We start from the raw sequence: 25,745 nt of genomic DNA, 5'->3' as shown, positions 1-25,745 counted from the left end.
TGAGCCACCCAGGCATCCCTCTTCTTCACTTTTGAAGGATAATTTCTCTGGGTACAAAATTCTAGGTTGGTAGGTTTTTTTCTCTCTAATACTTTAAGTATTTCCTTCCATTCTCTTCTTCCTTGCATGGTTTCTGAGAGGTCAGATTTAACTTTTGTCTTTGTTCCTCTACAGAAAAAGTATTTTCTTCTGGTTTCTTCCTTTCTTTTTTTTTTTTTTTATTTTCTATAATTTGAAAAGGATATGCTGGGGTGTAGGGATTTTTTTGGGTTTTTTGTTTATTTGTTTGTTTATTTATTTATTTATTGTATTTATCCTGCTTGGTATTCCTTAAGCTTCCTGGATCTGTGGTTGGGTTTCTGATGTTAATTTGGGGAAATTCTCAGTTATCATTGTTTCAAACATTTCTTTTATTCCTTTCTCTCTTTATTCTCCTTTGGGTATTAACATTATACGTATGTTACACCTTTAGTAGTTGTCCCAAAGTCCTTGGATATTCTCTTCTGTTTTGTTTGGTCTTTGTTCTTTTTGTTTTTTTGAAGATTCTACTGGTACATCCTTTAGCTCTGAGATTCTTTCTTCAGTTGTGTACAGTCTACTAATAAGCCCATCAAAGCCATTCTTTACTTCTGTTACAGTGTTTTTTATCATTAGAATTTCTTTTTGGTTCTTTCTTAGGATTTCTGTCTCTCTGTTCATTGCCCATCTGTACTTGCCTGCTGTCTACTTCCTCCATTATTGCCCTTCACAAATTAATCAGAGTTATTTTAAATTCCCAATTAGGTAATTCTAACATCCCTGTTATGTCTGGTTCTCAGGCTTGCTTTGTCTCTTCAAATTGAGTTTTTGCCTTTTGGTATGCCTTGTAATTTTTTTGATAATTTTTTACATCTGGTAATTTTTTTGATTGCCAGACTTGGGTGAGAGAAACTGCCATTAATAGCTATCTAATTTTTTTTAATGTTTATTTTTGAGAGAAAGAGCGCGTGCACGCACGCGCAAGTGGGGGAGGAACAGAGAGAGAGGGAGGCTCTAGGCTCTGAGCTGTCAGCACAGAGCCCAATGGGGGGCTCGAACTCACAAACCATGAGATCATGCCTGAGCCGAATTCGGATGCTTAACCAACTGAGCCACCCAGGCACCTCAGAAACTGCTATAAATAGGACTTCAGTAATGGGGTGGTGACAAGACAAGGAAGTGTACTTTAGTCCTATGATTAGGTCTCAGTCTTAAGTGAGTCTGTGCCTCTGGGATGTGAACTTCACAAGTGTTTCTCACATTTTTTTCCTTCCTCTTTAGGTGGGACAGGATGGCTACAGTGATCTGGACTTGGGTGTGTCCCCTTCCCATGTGGAAGACTAGTGCCAGCTGGAGTTGGGGATTTCTCTTTCCTGGTCAGTTGGGCTGTGACAATACCCTACCAGGTTAGGCTCTGATTAACTAGCTTCCACTGAGGACAGGTCTTTTCTCTTTTTTAAAATCTTTATTTTTGAGAGGGGGAGAGAGAGAGAGAGAGACAGAGCACAAGCAGGGGAGGGGCAGACAGAGAGGGAGACACAGAATCTGAAGCAGGCTTCAGGCTCCGGGGCTGTCAGCACAGAGGCCGACGCAGGACTCGAACCCACGAACCATGACATCATGACCCGAGCCAAAGTCAGAAGCTTAACCGACTGCACCACCCTGGCACCCCAGGACAGGTTTTGTTAAGAACAGAGTGCTCTGGCTGATTTTAAAATGCTTCCTTTCCCCCCTCCCCTTGCCAGAAGCCTGAGGGCATTTTTCTTCCATATTTACTGTGGGGACCTGACTGAACTGCCATAGGCAATGTCACAGTGTTGTGGGGGACCCCAACAACTGGGTCCTCCTGGACTTCTGAACTCTCAGAGTCGTCTGCGCTGAGCTTCCAACAATCCATCAATTACAGTTCAGGTTGTTTTCCCACCGGGGCGCTGGTTCCCATGGCAACGTCACTCCTGAGTCTCTGCTCCCAGATGCAGGAACTCCTGTTGTCACCTGTTTCTCTGGTCCCCGGGGACAGCAGTCTGCCCTGGGTCCTCCCTTCTCTTACAGATCCAAACAGAGCTGCTGGTCTTTCAAACTGTTCAGCTTATTACTTGTTGTTGGCATGGTGTGGTGACTTCCAAGCTCCTTAAATGTGGCCCCAGAAGACAGAAGTCCTTTCTCCACTTTTTTTTAAGCAAGAAAAATTTATCCTGTTTAAATTTTGAGACATCTTTGACCTCGTATCCCGTCTTCATCCTCTTGGTGACAGAACATCTCCTCATCCCCTGCTTTTTGACGTATTTACATGGGAATGTGGATAAGGCATGGGGAGGGAGGTTATGAACACAGAGGTGTTGTGAACACCTAGGTAGGAGGGCCTTGGGGACAGTTATCACGTGGAAACAGTGGTAGAACAATGATGATGGGGGCGGGGCTCACTAAGAGACTATGATAAAAACTATTTCCACTTGGATTGTTCTGTTTGTTAAAAATAGCAAAGTTTTCTAGAGAAGCTTTTATCCTCATTACACGAGGGTTTCTTCTTTGTGTTTACTATTGTTATTTTTATCATATTTATCTGGGGGTGCTTATGGAGATTACTGAGGTGGGGAACTAAAGCGACAGTCAGACCACTCCTTTATGTCGTCACGGCCAAAAATAAAACACACAAGGATGGGATGTTTCCTCCCTAGCACTTTAGTTCCCACAGACCTTTGGCTATTCTGCATAAGCTGGGCAACGGCTCTATCCCTTCCCAATGTGCCATTAGGAAAAGGCATCAGGCAAGCCAGCTGAGTTGCCGTTAATAAGGAGACACGTACATCCGTGTGTGTTAAAACCTGTTCTGAGGGCAGATCTGTGTGTTCAGTAATGTAGTCGAAAGCTAAAAATGAAGAAAGGAGAAATCAGATGGACAATTTGTTGTTGAACTTCAAATTGCCACAGTGACACGGGACAAGGGCCAAGCTTTGCTTAGACTACGAATGGCACCATTATTTCAGTCAACATCCTAATGCCTCACTTGGACTACCTGTGCCATGTCAGTGCCTGGCGTGTGTCACTTGTCCTTATACAAATGGCTGGCACAAATTACAGGGTCGATTCTAACTCACCGAGGAGAAAACAGGACTTGGAACGATGTCCTTATGAAATAAATATGCCATGATATCAAAGGCAGTTATCACTGAGTACTGAAACTATATGAGTAGCTTTTGTTCTCTTCCTCATGTATTTGTTCTGAAATTTTTCTTCATCAAACTTTTAAATTGTATTATTGGGAAAAATATGCAAAAGATATAAATAACTGAGTAAGACAGAAATTTATTATTGAATTTCACAATCGAAATTTTCTTAGAAAATGTTTTTAATGTTTATTAATTTTGAGGAAGCGAGAGAGAAAGAGAGCACAAGTTGGGGAGGGGCAGAGAGAGGAAGAAAGAGGACTCAAAGCAGGCTCCTTGGTGTGAGCACAGAGGCCCATGTGGGGTTTGAACTCATGAACTGTGAGATCATGACCTGGGCTGAAATCAAGAGTCGGCCCCTTAACTGACTGAGCCACCCAGGCACCGCGCCCCTGAACTGTATTTTCTGAGTACCTACTAAGTGCCTATGTGCCACCAGGTTTCAATGGGGGAAACAAGTCATGAATACAGAGAATGGTTAACGGATATGAGTAATAAGTGATAAGGTGCTAATTATACAGAACAGACAAGAAACATTCAATCCTGAAAGGAACGGATTGCTGATATCACCAACCCACGATTGAAAGGGTAAGCCTGACAACATCTGGTTAGCTTGACAACACACAAGAAGCACTCTCATTAAAAGGGAATGTATTCCTTTGTGAAGAAAAGATTTCCTTCTCTGTAGAACCCAAGAAGCATTACTTCGAAACCACTCATTTCTAACCATCATTTCCCTTAACGTGGCTCCCTGGTCCTTTGAGACAACAGAGTTCCCTAAAGCTTATGACTCAGCCACAGCTGCCCTTTTTCAAATATCCAGTGTGCACGCCATAAAATGGAGTCTAAATTTACAGTCTGACTAGGGGCAGGAAGCAGTAATGTCACACTCCACTTATTTAAAAATATGTTGGCAATGCTCCGTTAAATCATAAAGACAAGTTAATTTAAAGACTCTGGCCCACTCAAATACCAAACGAGTTCAGTCAATTTCAGGCTCTGCCTTCGTCAAAGTATATATCAAAAGGGCAATAATTTTATATTAGGTAATTGTTATAAATTAGTATTTTTACTGCCCTTACAGTTGACTAATTTTTTTCCCCCGATAACTCCACTTTCATTGGCAGAGAAAGGAGGCATGCTTATTGAATACAGCTCAATAGTTTTGCAGTCTGGAAAGCAAAGATGAGCAGGTAGATTAAGAACGTCAATGTTAGACTTCCAGGCGCAGTTTATAAAAAAAGTAATCATTCAGGCGCTGATAATAAAAGAGGTTTATTCTTCATTAATAGGATTGTTGCCTTGGCAACTTCCAACTCACATAAGTATTTACATCAACCACGGTGCATGTTTCTGACACTAGAGAAGAGCTCCGATGTGTCCCTTCTATATCCATGCCTGGAATCTTCTATTATATGGCTCAGCTGTATTAGTGGTCTCAGTCAAAGTGACTCAACGCTCAACCAACCCCACCCCAAACCAAAGAGGAAATTTAAACCTATTTCTTGGTGTGTCAAGTTAGTAAAAGACAGCACTGATAGATGGTTTTCGTTGTCAAAAAAAGATTGTTTATATGGGGAAGAATAGCTTTGTTTTTATTTCCCTGCGCACCCAGCAGAGGGCAAAGCATTTTTAGAGTCAACATTACGAATATTAACAAGCATTCAAATCATGCGTTGTTTCCCTAAAATTCTTATTTTCCTAGTTCATAATTATCACCAAATTGCCTAAAGAACTTGAAGACATTATGAGCATATGAATCAGTACTGTGTGTGTGTCGGGGGCTGGGGGTGGGGGGTGGGGAGGGAAAGGGCGGGGGGGCAGTAAGTATTAGGCAGCGTTTACTATTGACCTAGCACTTCCAATTGTAGGCATTTTCTTTGAGAAAATAATTGTACAATAATAAAATGATGTTTGTGCAAGGATATCCACTGAAGTTTTGTTTCTAACTGGGGAAAAAATTGAAAACAAGTCAAATGTTACTACTTTTTTTTTTTTTTAAGATAGTATATTGTAAACACTGATTTTTCTTAATGTTTCTTTATTTTTGAGAGGAGGGAGGGGAAGAGGGAGGGAGACAGAATCCCAAGCAGGCCCTGCGCTGTCAGTGCAGAGCCCAATGTGGGGCTCGAACTCATGAATGGTGACATCATGACCTGAGTTGAAATCAAGAGTCAGATGCTTAACTGACTAAGTCACCCAGGTGCCCCAAATGTTACTACTTTTTAAAATGACTGTAAATAGCCTTGCAGGGACAGGACCAGGTCGACACTGGGGAGAAGCCCAGGCTTTCTCCCTCTCAAGGTCACACCCGAGGACCTTACTTGTATCACCCTAGTCTGGGCCCTGCATTCTTATATATACATTATATTTCACTGAGATACAATTTTGAGTGTTTAAATCAATTACGGTATAACCACAAAATGAAGTACTATGCAGTCACTAAAAATGATAATGTAGACTCCAACCTACTGACATGGTAAGAGAATCAGAAGATACAGTCTAAATTAAACAAGCAGTTTACAAAAATAAAATGTGCAGAAGACTTTAAAGCAGCGCTATCGACAATAGCCAAAGTATGGAAAGAGCCCAAATGTCCACCAACAGGTGAATGGATAAAGATGCGGTATATATTTACAATGGAGTATTACTCAGGAATCAAAAAGAATGAAATCTTGCCATTTGCAACTACATGGATGGAACTAGAGGGTATTATGCTAAGCGAAATTAGTCCATCAGAGAAAGACAAATATCATATGACTTCACTCATATGAGGAATTTAAGATACAAAACAGATGAACATAAGGGAAGGGAAGCAAAAATAATATAAAAACAGGGAGGGGGATGAAACATAAGAGACTCTTAAATATAGAGAACAAACAGAGGGTTGCTGTGGGTAGTGGGATGGGCTAAATGGGTAAGTGGCTTAAGAAATCTCCTGAAATCATTGTATGCTAACTAACTTGGATGTGAATTAAAAAATAAATTTTTTAAAAATGGGGAAAAAAGCAAAATCTAATATAAAAACAATCGCTGTGGTTTTAAAAAGCCCAACAATAACAACAACAACAAAACTCTTCTAAATAACTCACTGTTGCAGTTTATATTTAAAAAGGCCAAACATGTGAAAGAAAAACACTGAGTATTTCTCAAGGCATGGGAATAGGGGAAAAAAACACCATTCTATGTTTAAATCCATTTGCTTTCCTGACAGGTACGAATATTGTTACAAGTCTGTATTCTGAACAAAACTATTCTCCTAAATTAACTTCATTTTCAAATTCAATCCCTGTGTGGTTAAAAAATACTTGGCAGATCGGCCCCTCTCCAAATTCTCTAATTTTTTTTTTAACACTTAAGGAATCTAACGCATTTTATCAACATGTTTAAATCAAATCTTTTGACTTAGTAAGCCAGAACTGCTTCGTGGTTAATGAGCCTTGGGTCTACACAAGGAAAGGGTACTTGGTTGCTGAGACCAGTCTCAAAAACTAGAGACAACAAGGTTCTCCTTATTCTAGAATGCCACTGTGACACTAAGCACTGTCTTCTCACTTGTGTTATTTAAGCCCTATTCTTATGTAACTTCCACGCATGTGTACATGCCTTGTGTCTCCAACTAGGTGGCATGTTTTGAAGACGAGGCCAGTGGGTGCCTCCATAGAAGGGTCTTTGGTACAACAGAAGCTCAGGAACTACTGCTTAATAATGAAAGACCTAAGTTACTGGAAAGCAGTGTGGTGGAGAGACCATGAGCTTTAGACCTTCAGATAGGCTTGAGATAGAATCCAACTCTAACCCTTACTAGATGTATGGCTACAAGCAAGTCTTTCTGAGCTTGGCTTCTTCATCTTGAATGTCTTCTGTCTTAAAGGTTCTCCTACCGACCAAGGAAGGTTTGTCAGTAGCTGTGTAGAGTGCCTGGCACATTGCAGTCTCTCAACAAATGCTCGTTCTCTTTCCCCTTCTTTCCAATTGCCTCTCTCACTGATATGGAAAATGAAAATGAGGCAGGGAAATAAGATCGATCTCCAGTAACCACAAAAGTTAGCTAAGAACCAGATTGTGTTCATTCATCAACCATGTCTGGTCAATATCAATCCATCTAGACTGAGCTCTTACTATGAACACTTGACCCATGAAAAAGTCTTTGACTGACACTGGTTCCCCCACTCCCAGGGGATTCCCAGGCACCCTGGACTCTTGACCACAAGGGTGCCCAGCAGCCAAGTGTGTGGGCCAAGTGGCGCCACCTAGTGCCTGTATTTTCTCTTCACTTGTTTTTTCCTGCTCAGCGAACTCCTTTTTAGGCAATACCTTGATTCCAAGAGTTTTTCTTCCAGAATCAGACATTCCTTTTCCTCCTCTTTTGATGATAACCATAGCACATACCTGATATAAAAGGTTCAAAAGACATGACTGTTTAGGAAGTAAATGTTTCCATTAAGTCCACAGCCCCACCCCCAGAATGACCATTGTCAGCAATTCAATGAACATCCTTCCAGACTTTACTTTTGACAAAGCGAATCTTTCTTAAGTGTATATATCACCTCTTCACTCTCTCTTCCCTCAATTTTTGCTCAGTTATCCTCAGAAAAAATTTCTCTTCCTGCCTTTTTTGTGCCACTTGTGAATCTCAAAGCTACCCTTATAATAGTTGCTCAGTATCAAAGGGCTGTAACTCTACACTCATATAAAGAAAAAGAAAAATCCCATCTTTGGTGGCAAGAGTAGAAAGGAATCAGGCCAAATACCAGCTGAAAGTACACAAACTTGCATAGAAATCCCTATCTCCTTGTCTTTCTCTAATGAAACTCACAGTCCAGGCATCAATCAGCATTCACCATAAATAACTACTTTGCAGTTAACGTTACTGTTTTCCTGCTTCACTTAACTAAAAGCAGAGTGGAAGAGTTTTTTCTCGCATGTTGCATTACATAAGTGCTGCTCACAAAACATTTGGTTAAAGGTTTTTCTTTTTAATTTCTCATCTGTCACAGACTGATACTTTCGTAAAATAAATAAAAGAGCCTTGCTAGGAAAATGAAATTAAAAAGCCAGACCTACAAAGCACAAGTCCTAGTTTTTTTTTAAATTACCAGATTTAGCAGACATAAAATTACTCTGTTGGGTTGCTAGCAAAGTTTTCAAAGTCGTACAATTTGTGCTTATCTTGTGGCAAACTGTTAGCAAAGAGACTGTAGATCTCAGCAGGCTGCATACCATACACGCAGCGAGGTTCTTCCATACCTTTTCATTGGAACTGAACCCCTCCTTGCTTACATGAGGTCTATGGGAAAATGTCTTCCAAATTTCTAAGAACTAATTTATAAGTGAACTTTGGGGGCGCCTGGATGGCTCAGTCGGTGAAGCGTCCGACTTGAGCTCAGGTCACAATCTCGCGGTTTGTGGGTTCAAGCCCTGCGCCGGGCTCTGTGCTGACAGCTTGGAGCCTGGAGCCTGCTTCAGATTCTGTGTCTCCCTCTTTCTCTTTCTCTCTGCCCCTCCCCCGTTGGGCTCATTTTCTCCCTCAAAAATAAATAAACATTAAAAAAATTTTTTTTAAAATATAAATGAACTTTGGGGTGAGAGTCCCCATTAAAACATTGGGATGGTTAGTATTTCGACATATTGAGCCAATCTACTCAATTTTTTAGTTTTCATCCAGATGTTTAAAATTACAACAATACAGCTGAAGATTCTTGGAACCCAAGAAAGTTGATTATTGGAAATACACAGTGAAGTTCCAAACAAGAACTGAATTTCCCAACTGGCCCCTTCAGACTCCAACATTATTTCTCACCTGATCTCTATCATTTTGAACGTTAACGATCAAAGGAGAAAGTAACACGTCAAACCACAATGCAAACAGAAAACAAAATTCAATTCCTTTTTTAAATGTGGGCTTCAGTTTAAAATACTTACAGTAAAGCTCACAAAAATACCTTGTCTCAGATAGAGATCATGGGATTTCTAGTGGCAGTGACTATCAGTCAATATATTGGTGGATTTTCACATCCTTATAAACTCTCATTTAGATCTTACATCTGTCAGAATGGCTAAAATCAAAAAGACAAGAAATAACAAGTGTTGGCGAGGATGTGGGGAAAAGTGACCCTGTGTTCTGTTGGTGGGAACGTAAATTGGTGCAGTCACTGTGGAGAACAATATAGAGGTTCCTCAAAAAATTAAAAATAAAAATACTATGTGATCCAATAATTCTGCTACTGGGTATTTACTCAAAGAAAACAAAAACACTAACTCAAAAAATACATGCACCCCTATATTTACTGCAGCATTTACAACAACCAAGATATGGAAGCAACCTGTGTCCATCAATAGGTGAATGGATAAAGAGGACACACACACACAGATATACACAGCCATAAAAAAGGATGAGATCTTGCCATTTGTGACACGGATGGACCCAGAAGATATTATGTCAAGTGAAATATATCATGTTGAGAAAGACAAATACCATATGATTTCACACATGTAGAATAAAAAAAAAAACAAAACAAAGAAACAAACAAACAAAGCAGAACCAGAACTATAAATACTGAGAGCACACTGATGGTAGCCGGGTGGGGGGGGGGAGTGGATCAGGCAGAATGCGTGAAGGGAGTGGGAGATCCAGGATTCCAGTCATGGAATGAGTAAGTCACAGGAATAAAAAGCACAACACAGGGAATATAGTCAATGATATTATACTGTATCGGGACAGATGGTAGTTACACTTGTGATGAGCACAGCATAATGAGTAGAGATGATGAATCACTACATTGTATACCTGAAACTAATGTAATGTTGTGTGTCAACTATCCTCAGATAAATTTTAAAAAATTCTCATTTAGCTTTTTTAAATGAGAATGAAGGGAATGAGGGAGGTACTAGATAAACTGTCAGGTCTATGAGAAATTCAGAGTGTGTGTGTGTGTGTGTGTGTGTGAGAGAGAGAGAGAGAGAGAGAGAGAGAGAGAGAATGAGAGAGAGAGAGAGAAACAAAAATCTACAGAGTCTATGTTTTTCCATATTTTACTTGCTAATTCATGACTTAATACTTGGCTTTGGTATTTTTTTAACTGGTAGTCTAGGATACTGTTTAATTTAAACTTTGGCTATGGCACATTCATCTATCCATTGATTCACTAATTCGTTAATGATTTGATTCATTCATTCAAACATTCATTTTCATTCATTCGTTCACGAAGCACTGATTAACCACTCACTATGGGCACAGTGCTAGATGCTCCCAGGGTCAGAGGAAATAGCATACTTCTGGAACCTTGTAATAGACCCCAGCACTCAACAGGCGAGCCCCAAATTCTCAAAAAACCATACTACCTTATCCATATATTAGTCAGTTTTAACAACACTAATTGAAAGTCATGTATCAATGTTCCAAGTGCCTTAGAAAAGTGTTTTCCCAGGGTGCTTGGCTGGGTCAGTCAATGGAGCATCCGACTCTTGATCTCAGGGTTGTGAGTTCGAGCTCCACGTTGGTGTAGAGATTACTTAAAAATTAAATCTTTTAGGGGTGCCTGGGTGGCTCAGTCGGTTAAGTGTCCGACTTTGGCTCAGGTCATGATCTCACGGTCTGTGAGTTCGAGCCCCATGTCAGACTCTGTGCTGACAGCTCAGACCCTGGAGCCTGCTTTGGATTCTGTGTCTCCCTCTGTCTGCCCCTCACCCACTCACTCTCTAAATAAATAAATAAATAATTTTTTAAAAAAAAGTGTTTTCTGAAAAGGAGAGGATTTCTATTGCAAACACATATGAGTGATATCATTATTTTTTTTTAAAGAATAATGGAGATATAATACTGTATTAGTTTCAGGTGTACAACATAGTGATTTAATATCGATATACAGGATGGAATGGTCACTGAAATACATTGGTTACCATGTGTCACCATATAAAGCTGTGACAATGTTACTGACTATATTCCCTATGCCGTACATTACAATCCCAGGTTATTTACTTTATAATTGGAAGCTTGTGCCTCTTACTCCTCTTCCCATTTGGCCCATCCCCCCCATTCCCCTCCCCTCTGGCAACCACCAGTTTTGTTCTCTGCATTTATAACTCTGCTCCTATTCTGTCGGGTTTGTTTGGCTTTTAGATTTCACGTGTAAGTGAAATTATATGGTATTTGTCTTTCTGTCTAACTTGTTTCACTTACCATTGTACCCTTTAGGTTCATCCATATTGTTGCAAATGGCAATTCATTTTTACGGCTGAGTGTGTGTGTGCATGTGTGTAATGGATTATTTATGATATACACATCTTCTTTAATGAATGATAAATTATTAATTCATTAAATACCTTGTTTTCTTTTACATCCCTAACACATCTTATATTTGATATTTTTTTATTTTTTTATTATTTTTTAATGTTTATTTATTTTTTACAGAGAGAGAGAGACCGAGCATGAGCAGGGGAGGGGCAGAGAGAGAAGGAGACACAGAATCCGAAGCAGGCTCCAGGCTCTGGGCTGTCAGCACAGAGCCCAGCAAGGGGCTCGAGCTTGTCAACTGTGAGATCATGACCTGAGCCAGTCTGACGCTTACCCACTGAGCCACCCTGGAATTTTTGTTTTTTGTTTAATTTTTAAGATGTGTGGTCCCCAAAGCTCAGTTTTAGAATTTCTCCTTTTTAAAAAAAAAAAAATTTTAATGTTTATTTCTGAGACAGAGAGAGACAGAGTGTGAGTGGGGGAGGGGCAGAGAGAGAGAGGAAGACACAGAATCGGAAGCAGGCTCCAGGCTCTGAGCCATCAGCACAGAGCCCAACGCGGGCCGAACTCACAGACCACAAGATCATGACGTGAGCCGAAGTCGAATGCTCAACCGACTGAGCCATCCAGGTGCCCCTTATATTTGATATTTTAAAAAGACTTGGCTTGTAATGTGTTATAAAATGTACAAACTCTCATATTTTAAAACTTACGTTGGTAAACCACAACCTAAATACTAAGTATGCTAATAGATACATTGAATGAGTAACAATCTAAATACTAACACTAAAAGCAAGAAAGCGTATTTTATAATTGCCTTAGGCATACAGACAAATCTGCAAACATATTTCTTACAGAGTGACTCTTGAACCTGACATCCCATATATCTGATGGAGACCTCTGTCTTACATGTAGCTAATACAGCATGACAAAGAATTCTTAGGTGAATAGTGGATATGCACACGAGTGTGCGCGTGCGTGTGTTTTGTGGGGATGGTGCATGGATAGAAATAACAAGATAATCTAAATGAAATCAGGTCATTTCTTTTAGACAAAGTATTAATTTTCAGAGGCTGAAGCAGCCTCCAGGCAGACAATTAAGTTATCCTGAAGTCTAGATAGAAAACAACAACAAATGTTCCAATTATCGGTGTCGTTTTAGAAAAGAAGGAAGGATGGGGGAAAGAAAAGGGTGAGGACAAGGACGTGTACTTTCCGGTCTTGGGTAGCATGACTGACTTCTGACATGGATGGTAAGCAACCCTCAGAAAGAGTTACGGCCCAGGAGAAAGATGTACGGAGAGAAGTTGCTGGTTACCCTTGGGAACTCCTGACGTGGCCTGAACTGTAGATTCTTGCTATGAGTTTGCACAGAGCAAGGCCATTCATGTGAGACTCAGTAATCTACTCTGTTCCTAGGTACAGGCCAACAGGTGCCAGCTGGTGGGGGACACTGCTTACCCCAAGCACAGCAGGCCTGGGCACGGTCAGAATGCATCCGTGCTTTTCCTTGTTGCTCGTGCTAGTGAACACAGAACAGACACAGATAACCAACACTAGCACTCCATAGTTTTCCTTCAAGGAAAAAAAAAAAGCACTCAGGCATGAGTTTGGTAAAAGCAAATTTACTATCCAGGAAGGGGGGAGAAAAAAAGGCAGAAAAAGCCTTAACCTGCAAGATCATGGCACCCAGTTCATTACTTCAGCAAAATGTTTTGGTGCCATTTTATGTTTGGTAGACGGGGAGATCCTGGTGGTTAGTGATGCCTGGTGGCCCTTCAAGACATGTTTGGATTCTAAGTCCACCTGGTCTCCAAAGCTCTAAATGTGGTATCAGACTAGAATGTTCAGGGGAAGAGTTGGGGATTATATGTCCTAAACACAAACGCCCTTAAGTTAAAAAGCAGTCTCAGGGATGTCCCACTAAGGCTAGTGACGTAGCAGGAGTGGGCCGTGCGTCAGAGCAGATGCTGGGTAGCAAAGTATGTGTCCAATGCCGAGAATAAAAATTCTCACGTTCTTGGGAAGAAATGATGACAGAAACTGATATCTGTGACCTTCTGGAATTCTGCAACTTTGGCACCAACAGCACAGTGAGTGATAACCAGGCTGGGACAAGGTGGGTGTGATGGGGCAGAAACCAAGACCCATGAGGGAGACGGTGCATCTGTCCTGAAGGCCACCAACTTCCCTGTCGCCTCACTCAGCACTGCTCTGAGGACATACTTCACACACGAGCAGAGGTGATGTTCCACACTCTCCTTTCTCCTCGTCTGAGTCAGCGGTCCTAATGAACTTTCCTCATACTGTGGAAACCGGGTGGGGGGGGTCGGGAACCACTATGGACTGCAGAGGGTGGGAGGAAGGAGGCAGTTAAGTGCCACTTGCTTCTCACTAGGGACCCAGTTCCCCACAAAGGTGACGGGGGACACAGCTGCCCACAGGGTCAAAGGCAGGCATCTCCCCACCCAATGGTGACTGGGAACTGTAGAGACCAGACTCTGGCTCTGAACCAAGCCATGGTTCATCATGCAACCTATCACCAGTGTCACCTAACCTCTCTAGTGTGTGTTTTCCTCTCTCAGAAGAGAAAGAAAGAAGGAAGGAAGGGATGTAGGGAGAGAGGGAGGAAGGAAGGAAAGGAGGGAGGAGAGGAGGGAGGGAGGGAGGGAGGAGGGAAGGAAAGGAAAGGAAAGGAGGGAGGGAGAAATGAGGGAAGGAAGGAGTGGAGGGAGAGAGGGGGAAGGAAGGAAGGAAAGAAGGAAGGAAGGAAAAAAGAGACAGAGGGAGAAAGAAAAGGAAAAGGGGATATATATTAGAACGGATGATATGAAGGTATCTCCTTCTCTAAAAATTCTGACCATCATAACTGGCTAAGACAGTAAGAAAAATCCCAACTCGAAGTCTGTATGAAATGTAGGGGCAGAATCCTTTTTTTTTTTTTTTTAATTTATTTATTTACTTTGAGAGAGAGAGAGCAAGCTGGGGAGGGGCAGAGAGAGAATCCCAAGCAGCCTCCATACTGCCAGAGCAGAGCCTGGGCTTGAACTCACGAACCGTAAAACCATGACCTGAGTGGAAATCCAGAGTCAGACGCTTAACCGACTGAGCCACCCAAGGCACCCCGGCATAGAATTCTTTATACAAATCATTTTCTGGTTCTCTGCCACGTGGAGAATCTGAAAGACATACAGATCCTTTGGGCTTGACGTTGCTAAAGTACTCTATATCTTGTTACAGTAAAAATAAATGTTTAAAATAAAGCAATGAGCAGGAAACTAGAAGTCAATGAGAGAAATAACTTGGCGGAAGACGAGCGGGAGAGGATGAGAGGGATCTATGTAGAATGGGCTGCTTGGTTGAGTCAACCCCAAATTGGTGCTTTGGAGGATTTTTTTATGGCAAGGGCAGGGTCCTATATAGACCCCCATTATAAAGCATCAAAAATGCAAATGGTCACTTTTTAAATGAGTATGATTTACCCATGAATATTTTCTAAAGTCAAAGGAAGATATGGATGCAATGAGTAGACTTAATATGCACACGTATTTGTGTGATTCATTCCAGAGACAGAGTTATTAATTATTCCAGAGAAAAGGTCCATGTAAAGGAATAAGGGACAACCTTTAAGACCAAAAAGGACAGACTCACGGGGGCCTCAAGGTCTCTTGAAATGAAGGAGTCTGATTTTCTTCTCTATCACAGTAAAGCAGGATGATATTTTGTTGGCTGTGTCCTTTTTCTGTTGTGTTTCCTTCTGCTTGTATGGGATGTCCAGATGATTGAGGTACTTTCCCTGGCATGACTCAAGATACGTTTATAAGGGTGACAACACCCTATCGCAAGCCCTGTGTGGAAACCCATCAGCCCCTCCCTCATGCTTTAATGCTGACACAGGGGGGAGTCGCTCCATCGGGCTGTGAGAAAGGGAAGGCCCTTGGGAGGGAGGTCGTCCAGCCTCATCACTGGGGAGGGTAAGGGACCAGCTCAAGGTTACACTGTAAAAAGTCGAGCCAGCTCTAAAATGCAAATACAACCTGCTAGTCCTAGTCAGCCGCTCTCTGAACATGGCATGAAGACAAACAAAACATTTTAGAGATGATTTAAATAAATAACAAAGACTAGAAACATCTAGAGTGATTGTGACCCATCAGGAGTGCCCCCATCATAACTGTCTAAAAATGTTCGTCCTTTACAAAGGCAGGGAAGTCAAGGTCATAACACGGTGCACTGTGACTTAATCACACTATGCTTAAGTGTGCTGTACTTCTTAACTGAATTGTATTCCCCTTGGATTCAAAGTATGGTTCTCTCATTTTTACGAAACAATGAATAAAAGAGTGTTTCTTTCTTATCCATTTTAATCAAGAACAGAAAATAAATGGTTCCAGACTTCCAGAGACATTTTTAAAATGTAAATTCTATAAATCTCCAAAAAGGGTTTGCGTTGAGAGGAGCTATGTGATTCATAGTCGTTTTGCGATTGTCAAATCATTTAGAAATAGCCTGAGATTGGGTCCATTGACTGTGAATAACAGCAGGCCAGCTTTATGAAAAACAATCACGTAAGTCCAGTTAAGGATAAATGATGCCTGGCCAAGAGCTCGGTATTACATACACCCAGTTTCTGGGGGATCCTTTCCTTTGACATCGAAGACTATATTTAACCTAAATAGGTATTATAAAATTATGCACTGTGGATTCTTTCTTAAAAGGGGTGCAAGCTTCGCCAGTGTTCCTGGGTTGAAGACTAGTTTAAATAAGCCCTTGGGTTTATGTTGCACACAAGAAGGCTTTACAAGATCTAATCTTTTCTAAACCTGTTATGTTCTTTGGTTCAACAGGGCTTCCTAATTGTAGCTATTAGTTCCTCTTTTTTGTGGTCTGGTCTGTCAATGGACTATTGAGTGATCAGTAAATTAAAGCCCAGCCAGCAGCCAACACATCGAAGCAGACGTTAAATCATAGCTTGGCTGCCCTTATTCATTATTAGTATCTGTGAAACAGCTTTTAAATACACGGATAGGATTTAACATGATGCACATTTGTGTCATTCTCAGATTTCCATACTGTACAATCAGGTATGTGAGGGGTTTTTTTTCTTCTTCTAGGCAACAGGTGTGTTCTTGGAACAATGTTCAACCCCCACTTCTGGCTTATGTGAGAGGCAGCAGCTGCAAGCTTAATGTCAATGACACATGGTTCTATAAGAGAGAAAATAAACCGCCTTCTCAGTGTATTAAAGTCATGGGCAGATGGACAATAGCTGTCTGTACTTCCTTTGTGTTGTAGAAGCAGAGTCTAAACTTTGAGATGACAAGGTTTTCTCTGCCTCTTTTTCTCTTCTCCCCCTCCCCTCTCTTTTCTTCCTTCTTTCTCTCCTTTCATTTTTCAAAAAACTTGTTAGTGAAAAACATGCCTTTCTTTAAGCATTCTGCACCCATTATTGAGAACTGTCCTCCAGTTGAGTCATATTGTTTTCAGGCTGACGAGTGGAGAGGAGAAAACACGTGATATAAACCGGGCTACACTTTATTTAGAACTTGCTTTGTTCTGAAAAGAATTGAAAGGAACTGTTTACTATGGAATTTGAAGAGACTTACTTGGTATGCAAACACGGCGTGTTTTCTTTAAGGGCAAATTCAATGCTCTGGTACAACACTTCTATATTTAATTTTGTGAGATATTGCTAATGACAGTTACAATGTACTCTGCACCTCACAAGTACAATGTCAATGTTAACTGATAGGAACCGTAATGATCCAGTAATCTTGTAATAGAGTTTAAGACAGTAAATGTTTGTCAGCTTCTTCAGAACCTCTTAGTGTAGTGGCAGGAATATTCCACTTTGCGTGTTAGTTTTCAGGTGCTGTCGTGCCTCAAACAGAAGCAGTCCAGCTACTGTCTTACTGCATACAAGGTTTCTCGAGAACAAGCACATTAAGCTCAAGAACAGACCCGAGTAACCACTGAGCTCCGGGATCCACTGGAAGTGAACACGTCTCATTACACGGACTTTTCTAGAACCCATGTACAGCACAGTTTCCCCTCTTCTGCCAAGAGGCGTTTCCATAGGGATTTTAATAAAAATGGAGGTCATGAGACGAATCTTCCTTTTTCTTAGATGTGACGAACACACGCATTGTAAACGGGAGGAGACAGGCACCTATTTAATTACAATCCTGGAGTCTCTGGTATCACCTGAGCCACCAGATCACCTGGAAGACTGGGGTTGGGTGCTGCATATAATGTCTAATTGGGGGACAAGTAAGAGAGAATCCCTTTTTATGGTTGCTTTTTTTTTTTAACTGCAAACCTCAGCTTTATTCAAGAATCAGGTTTTCTGTGAATCTACACTGAAAATGGTTTTGCCATTGCTGAGAAATCCATGAGCAGATGGATTTGGAATTTAATCCTCTGTGAGAAACAAAGGCAAATGAAAAAAGAAGAACCTGGAGATAAATTTCTCCTAGGTTTTTTAATTGGTTTGGCTATGACATTAGATTTTCACTAAATGCATGCAAATAATGACTAGTGTCAAGGAGGATGCTAAACATTTTTTTAAATTTTTCTATTTTTGAGAGAGAGAGAGAGAGCAGGAAAGGCAGACGAAAAGACAGAATCTCAAGCAGACTCCACACTCCACGCAGAGCCCAACACGGGTCTTGATCCCACGACCCTGGGATCATGACCTGAGCCGAAACCAAGAGTCAGACGCTCAATGAACTGAGCCACCCAAGTGACCCTAAACATTTTTAAATGTATCCAAAGTGTCTAAAACTGGAAGTCTGGCCCAGATATCATTAAAGGTCTTTATCAATCCAAGGATTATCAAATTCTATGGTTTTGCTTCCTCCTCAGGCTGCACTTTTCCACTGTGGTAAAATACACATGGTACCCTCTTCACCATCTTTAAGTGTACATCTCGGTACTGTTAAGTATATTCACATCGTCCTGCAACAGATCTCCAAAACTTTCTCTGGAGTTTAGCCTTCATTGCAAGACTAAAACACTATACCCATTAAACAAGTTCCCACTTCTCTCTCCCGCCAGCCCCGAGCAGCCGGCATTCTACTTTCTGTATCTGTGAGTCTGGTTGGCTACTCTAGGTACCTCCCTCAGCTCAACGGATTCATAGACACCTCATGTATAATGGAATCATACAGTCCTTGTCATTTTGTAACTGACTTATTTCCCTTAACGAAATATCCTCAAGGTGCGACCATGTTGTAGTGCATGTCAGAATTTCCTTCCTTTTTAAGGCTGAATAATATTCCCTTGGACGCATAGACCACATTGTGTTTGCCCTTTCATCTGTCCACACACACACGGTGGCTTCCACCTTTTGGCTATTGGTGCATCATGCTGCTGGGAACGTGGGTACACAAATAGCTCTTCGGGATCCTGCTTTCGGGATTCGACACTGGCTATGTCACTCTGCATTGCCAGCAGCAGTGAACAAGGACCCCACTCTCCCCATATCCTCACCCACCCTTGTCACTTCTGGGGTGTTTGTTTGTTTGTTTGTTTTTTAAATACTAGACATCTCCTCCACAGAGACAAAGAGAGAAAAGTACTCACGTGAGTCTCCACATCGCCAGCAAGGATCCTACTCTTCTGTAAAAACTCCGCCACCATGCTGTTCATCAGCTTATCAAAGGCTTCCACGGAGGGTGCCACACCTTTGGAAGAATCACATTTTGTCAGTCTCTGAGAGGTTTTTTTTTTTTTTTAATGTTTTTATTTATTTTTGAGAGAGAGAGAGAGAGAGATGGAGTGCAAGCAGGGGAGAGGCAGACAGAGAGGGAGACAGAATCTGAAGCAGGCTGCAGGCTCTGAGCTGTCAGCACAGAACCTGACGCGGGACTTGAACCCATGAACTGTTGAGGTCATGATCTGTGCTGAAGTAGGAAGCTCAAATGACTGAGCCACCCAGGTGCCCCAATCCCCAGGAGTCTAATGAAAAGCTGATACTGCTTTGCCAGAGGCCCTATGGAAGCTTAATATCGCCCATGCCATTCTCATTCGGTCAGTATTCCTGAAACATTTTTCTTTTTTTTTTTTTAATTTTTTTTTTTCAACATTTATTTATTTTTGGGACAGAGAGCGACAGAGCATGAATGGGGGAGGGGCAGAGAGAGAGGGAGACACAGAATCAGAAACAGGCTCCAGGCTCTGAGCCATCAGCCCAGAGCCCGACGCGGGGCTCGAACTCACGGACCGCGAGATCGTGACCTGGCTGAAGTCGGACGCTTAACCGACTGCGCCACCCAGGCGCCCCTGAAACATTTTTCAGTGGCTCAAGAAAACACAATGCTTTCCTATTTGAGTAAGCACTTTCACCTACATACGAATTTGTTTCTTCCCCAAACTCACGAGTCTAAGTAGCACCATCATAGTTTTACTGGTTGAGGAAATGGAGATGTAATCGGAGCACATGACTTGACCAAAACTATAGTGAAATAAGAGGCAGATCCAAGAACTGACATAAGCCAAGTGTACTTTCTACTACACTGATCTGCCCAGGTGCTGTGAGACCTTGCACACAGTTACCAAGATTACCCAGGACAATTAAAAGGCAATAACAAACTCTGGTAAGTAGGAAAACAATGCCAATGTCACACATTCTGTTCCATCCTGTCCTCACTTCCTGGGGGAGGGAGGCAGAGTTGGGAGGCATGAAAAAGTCTGCTGAGTTAACTCATGTTAAGTTTTGATCTGACAAATTACCATAAAAACCCAAGCGACAACGGCCTAACCTGGAGTGCTCTGTGTCTCTTTCCCTGCGTTTTAACAGAAAAATTGTGTCTTAGTCCCAGATTTCATGTCCCTAGTATTGAAAAACTCAACCCTATAGGCAATTAAAATCCAAACCAAAACCTAGGATTCCCTTTCTCAAACTGTACATTAGTAGCCATGCTCATAAAGCTGTAGGATAAAGCTTCCTTCCTTTCCCAGATGCCCATTTCCACAGGCCCAGAAGGTGATGAAAACAGCTGCTTACAGTGCTGTGCACCTACAGTCTAACTTCTAAGCAGGCTATTGAAGCTGAACCTTAAAGTTCAAAATACAGTACATACCAACTTCTGGAATATAAAAGGGGGGCAAGCCCACAGATTCCTTAGGGGTCCATTTGGAAGCAGATAAACCCGTTCGTTGCTGGGGGAGACACCTGAGAGGTGTCTGCGATGTATTTAAAGTTGGAGAGTTTGAGACATGAGACAAAGGACTCTACATAGCAGAAGGAACGGTTATAAAAGGGAATTATTTTCCTATTTCCTTTCATCACTTAGCTCTGTTCACACCTCCTCTGGGCAGCCCTTAATGACCTGTCTTTCTTCCCAGCCTGCATCTTGTGAGCATCCCTTAATCAAAGCAATTGTGGCCCTGAATAGCAAAGCATGGAGACCAAAGATTCTGGAGGATTCTGCATATAATCCATCTTAGATTTCCTCATATATAACAAAGTACTCATTACTTGGTGTGCGTGCAAAAATACTTCTTCAACTGTTGAACCAAACTTACCTGATCGTCAGGGGGAAAAAAACCACCATAAAACACAACATAGCACCTGTATCATAAGAAGGCAGTTCGCTGACTTCTGCATATTACAGATGTAGTGGACAGGGTTCCATCTAAAAATTTCTTTTTATTTCTTTTTAAATTTTTTAGTGTTTATTTATTTGAGAGAGAGACAGATAGAGAGAGAGAGAGAGTGAGAAGAGGAGGGGCAGAGAGTCCAAAGCAGGCTCCAGGCTCCAAGCTGTCAGCACAGAGCCTGATGTGGGGCTTGAACTCACAAACTGTGAGATCATGACCTGAGCTGAAGTCGGATCCTTAACCAACTGAGCTGTCCAGGCGCTCCTAAAAGTTTCTTTCTAAATCAAAAAAAATTTTTTAACTTCAGTTATAACATCACCATAATAACGATGTTTTATATTTCAGGTGAGAGGGTGTCCTTAAGGATTTGTTAAAAATAGAATTTAGAAAACCATCAAAGCTTACTAAATTAAGAAGAAATGAAAGCCATGCTGTTTAGGGTTGTAAAATGTTTTAAGGATGGTTATCATTCAGATATTTTACTAATTATCCTGCTTACCAATGACCCTACTGCATTCCTAGTAGGATAATAAACCGCTGGGTAAGTTGTTTTAAAAGACCTCATTCTAATAACTGGTTTGGAACAATTTTCTGTATTAGAAAATATCTGTTTAAATACTTAAGTAATTTAATTATACACCTTCCAATTTTGTTTAGTCTATTAAGTTTCCCTGAAAATTACTGTTGTAACAAAGAAAATACACTAGTACCTCTTTAGTCAAATGAGGTTCAAATTATTGAGTTTTTCCCCCCTTTATTCAACAACGCTACACAGTGTTCTGAGAGTTGGATTTTACTTATATTTTATGCATCTACAGGCTTTCTATTTGTGGGCAGCAATCGTACAGAAATGTCTTTTGATCTCCTGATGTCAAAGAAATAGGAAACCCAAGTTATTGAAGCGAACATGAAAATATTTCCTTACAAATGAGGTTTACTGAATCTCCTACACCAATTATACAGTTAACAAAGAGAGGCTCAGAATGAAATCATAGATGTGTTTCAGTTGATGTGGAAGAAATTTACAGGCCCCTGGCAGCCTCCCTTTAAAGAACATCCCCTTTCAATTCATTCAAAACATTTTAGTTTTCATTATGTTCAGGGGGGAAAAACCAGTCTGTGCATGTGTGTTCATGCAGTAATTTTTGTCCTAAGGCATCCGATACAAGGCACAGCCCCCAAATACTCCTGAAATTCTAGAAACACCAATGTGGATCTTGCCTAGTGAAAGCTTTTTTTTTTGAAGCCCCCATTCCCCTAGGCTTTTCTCGGTCCCCAAAGCCTGATAGGATTCAAAATGGGTCAGATAAGGAGGAAGTGTACTTGAGACAAGAATAGAGTTGCCAGATGAGATACAGATCCCCAAGTTACATTGGAATTTTAAATAAATAATGAATAAATTTTTAGAGTTAAGTGTGTACCATGCAGCATACCCCAGGCAGTGTGTGGAACATACTTATACCCCCCCCCAAAAAGTAGTTCATCTGAAATTCAAATTTAACTGGGTGTCCTGTATTTTTATTTCCTAAATCTACGACCTCAGACAAGAAGGAACTGGAAAAATTACTGTCGATACTTAGAGAGTTTGCCATGTATGGTATTCTTCTAGCTAACTTTTATGTTATGTTGTTAACTTTTTATGTTTGATCATATATTTAAAATCTTTTTTTTTAAGTGGCATTAGCATATGACTTTAAAGGCATATTTGGTTAGGAACAGGCACAGGTGACACAATGCGACGTGATCATGTTACTTGGAACCAACGTTTGGCTTCCCATCAGACTCACTTCCTTCAAAACTGCAATTCTTAAATTTAATGACTTGTTCTCTTTAAAATTCAAATCTACAGAATGATAATTCCTTCCAATTGACACTGTAATCGAGAACATTAATTTCTCTTTGATAAAATTACTCAGATAATATATGTATAGCCACTGCGGAATGTGGAACAACAGTATAAACACTAGAGCAAACGAATAACGACATTTGGCACATAGATTATGCTCTTAATAGGCACAGATACTGGTAATTTTTGCAGATTGTGGGTTGAAACTTTATTTCCTTTCCCTTCTTCAGGGATGGCTTGCATCTGGTGAATATCATGATCACATACAAAGGAAGGAGTATGGGGGCGCCTGGGTGGCTCAGTTGGTTAAGAGTCTAATGCTTGATTTGGGCTCAGGTCATGATCTCACAGTTCGTGGGTTTGAGCCCCACCTCAGGTTGTGCGCTGAAAGTGAGGAAGCTGCTTGGGATTCTATCTCCCCCTCCCCGCTGCATCTCAAAAAAAGTAAACAAAACAAATGAAGGAAGGAAGGAAGGAAGGAAGGAAGGAGTACGAAAGCTGAAGAAAGGGTGATAAAAATATTTCCTGAGAACTAAGTGATGGGGAGAACATTAAGTAATGACAACAGTTAGTGTCCCTACCTCTACTGACACCATTAAGTCCCTCACAGTCCCCAGGAGGCCGGTGTGACTCTGCAGACAGCGACTCCAGTCGGCCGACCACCCGTTCCAGCCTCTCCATCAGTCCTTGCATCTCTGCCATTCTAGAAAAACACAGGCACAAATGGAGTCCGTGTGAATGTCAGGGAGGATTAGCAAGCTGACACCATTAAATTTAACAGCAGCAACAGGGAAAATAAAAATTACTCGGAATGGCTTTCATTACCTACAGAGTATTTCTATACATCAGGAAAATATGTGGAACTCCAAAAAACGTAAACCTTGGAACAAAAAAAACCCCAAAAAACCCAAATTATATTGATCTTGGTTTCTATTCGATTCAATGACTTTATAAGCTCCAGATGCAATACACAAAAAAATCACTCCCTACACCATTAACAAGTATCTCCTCAGATGCTTCCTTGTGCTATGATACAATCTATGTCTAGCATAAACTAAAAGCCTGTGAACATATATCTCACAATTAATATTGCCAACTTTTATCCTACTAAATGGTAGGAGCATATTTTAACTATTTCCAATGATTTCTTTCTGTGAAAGTATAACTCTCCAGGGGACACTAAACCCACTGGTAATTCTTGTTTACCTACTCAATTACTTTAAGCCAAACAGCTGAGCTCGGAATTGAGTTTATGAAACCATATCATTTAGCAGGTGACTGGGTTTTCATCTCTAAGGGCTGTCTTCTACTTATTACCACCTTCAGTGTGTCTGCCGCTGGATTACTTTAGGTTACAATTATTCCGAATAGTGGAAATTTTTAATTTAAAATATTAACAGTGTATATTTCATTTTGCTGCTGATTATTTTTGGACAAAGTTTAGTTTTAGGTGGAGTGGTTTCTGGAGACAGGAAGCTTTGGTTCCCCAGCAGTCTCTGCTGGGATAAATTGGGTTTGACTCTGAATAAGGGATTGAGGATAAGAGTGGGCATGTTGGGTATCTAGCTTTTCTGCGTCCAAACACTTCTTAGAGAGCTATCCTGAGTGTGCACAGGTGAGTACCTTAAAATTGCTGGCCCTACAATGTAATGTTATAAAGGCAACCGCTGAGGAATGGAACCCAATCTAATTTGGCCAAGTTCATGAGATCCAGCTTAGAGATACCATAGCTCCCGCCATACCAACCTACGACTGCTTTTGGCAAATTCAGGCTGCTGCCCCAGAGAAAGTAAAACACACCCCATCTTAATCAGTGTCTGTAGTTCTCACTCTTGCGAACTTTCTAAGCATCATCTTAAGCCAAAGAAGATAGACGTGCTCCCATAGAGGAGACAGGGCTGCCCCAGAGGGTGAGTAAATACTATTTCTCTAAGACAGGTAATGTTTTCTATTTCTGCAAACAACCAGGTAATGCATTTTTTTGTGTGTGTTTTGTATTTCATAATGATGACATGTCACTGCCATTTTCAAGAGCAAGGTTAGACTTATCAAAACATGTGGGTAGCTCTGTACTTCTGCATCCACACGTCAGATGGTCATCAGATACAGATGGGGGGGGTTCACTGCCTATTTTGGAAAGTCATCTCCTCTGAAACTGCCAGCAGCTATGCTTTCAAAATATGGGGCAGTGTTCTCTGCACGGCTGAAATCAGCATCTAATCCCAAGGGGATTCAAAATTAGAAGTTTCTCATCTATTCTTTTCCTCTTAACGTCAGAGCTTTCGCTTCTACTGCAATTGAAAAAAAAAAAAAAGAAGCAATTTAATTGAACCCTTTACGTAATCGTGCAAGGGAACTGGGTATCCTGTAGGAGGGTGAAGGCCATTTGAGAGATGGTAAAAGCCCCTCAAATCTTTTAATAGGCGTCCATCTGTTCACGGTTATCTATGTTCTCTGTTACTCAACTTGCCAAATGTTACACCATAGACCTAGCCCATGCTAAGGAAAAAAAAAAGTGTTTGCTTTGTTAGCAAGTTCCCGATGCCCCAACAGAAAGGCACCCACCACCTCCAGAGGCTCACAGCGCCATTTCAGGAAGGCCTGTTACATTTCACACTTAGGATGGCTGTCCCCGACTGGGGCTTAATCGGCCTCCCTGACAAGACTCAAACTCACACTATCTAATAGCGCTCCATATGTTGAGAGACAACAAGAGTTAGCCCACACACTGCAGGGCCAGGCTGACTGGTGTGGAATGCAGTCTGAAAACAAATCAGATGTCACTTCGCGTAAAATCACCATGGACTGGAGTCTTGTCACAGCCTCTGAAGAGATCAAAATACAACCCAGGCAAGGAAGCTGGAAAGATGCCTCTGGC

General features: G+C 41.2%; 1 protein-coding gene across 3 annotated transcripts in view; it reads right to left on the bottom strand.

Annotated features, from left to right (window-relative positions):
- The window catches only part of CAP2 (cyclase associated actin cytoskeleton regulatory protein 2), a 150,358-nt gene that overhangs the window by 101,388 nt on the left and 23,225 nt on the right, over window positions 1–25,745 (bottom strand). For all 3 annotated transcript variants that reach the window (XM_027040363.2, XM_027040362.2, XM_015071364.3), the window contains exons 2-3: window positions 23,449–23,570; window positions 19,003–19,103 (exon numbers count right to left, since the gene is read on the bottom strand). In XM_027040363.2, the coding sequence (XP_026896164.1) occupies window positions 19,003–19,103; window positions 23,449–23,569 (222 nt within the window). In that variant the 5' untranslated portion in view covers window position 23,570. The remainder of the gene's footprint in view (window positions 1–19,002; window positions 19,104–23,448; window positions 23,571–25,745) is intronic.

Source organism: Acinonyx jubatus, chromosome B2 (assembly GCF_027475565.1).
Source record: "Acinonyx jubatus isolate Ajub_Pintada_27869175 chromosome B2, VMU_Ajub_asm_v1.0, whole genome shotgun sequence".
NCBI classification, from domain to species: domain Eukaryota; kingdom Metazoa; phylum Chordata; class Mammalia; order Carnivora; family Felidae; genus Acinonyx; species Acinonyx jubatus.
Note: the sequence above shows the minus strand (reverse complement) of the source record. Positions and strands in the feature narration are given on the sequence as shown.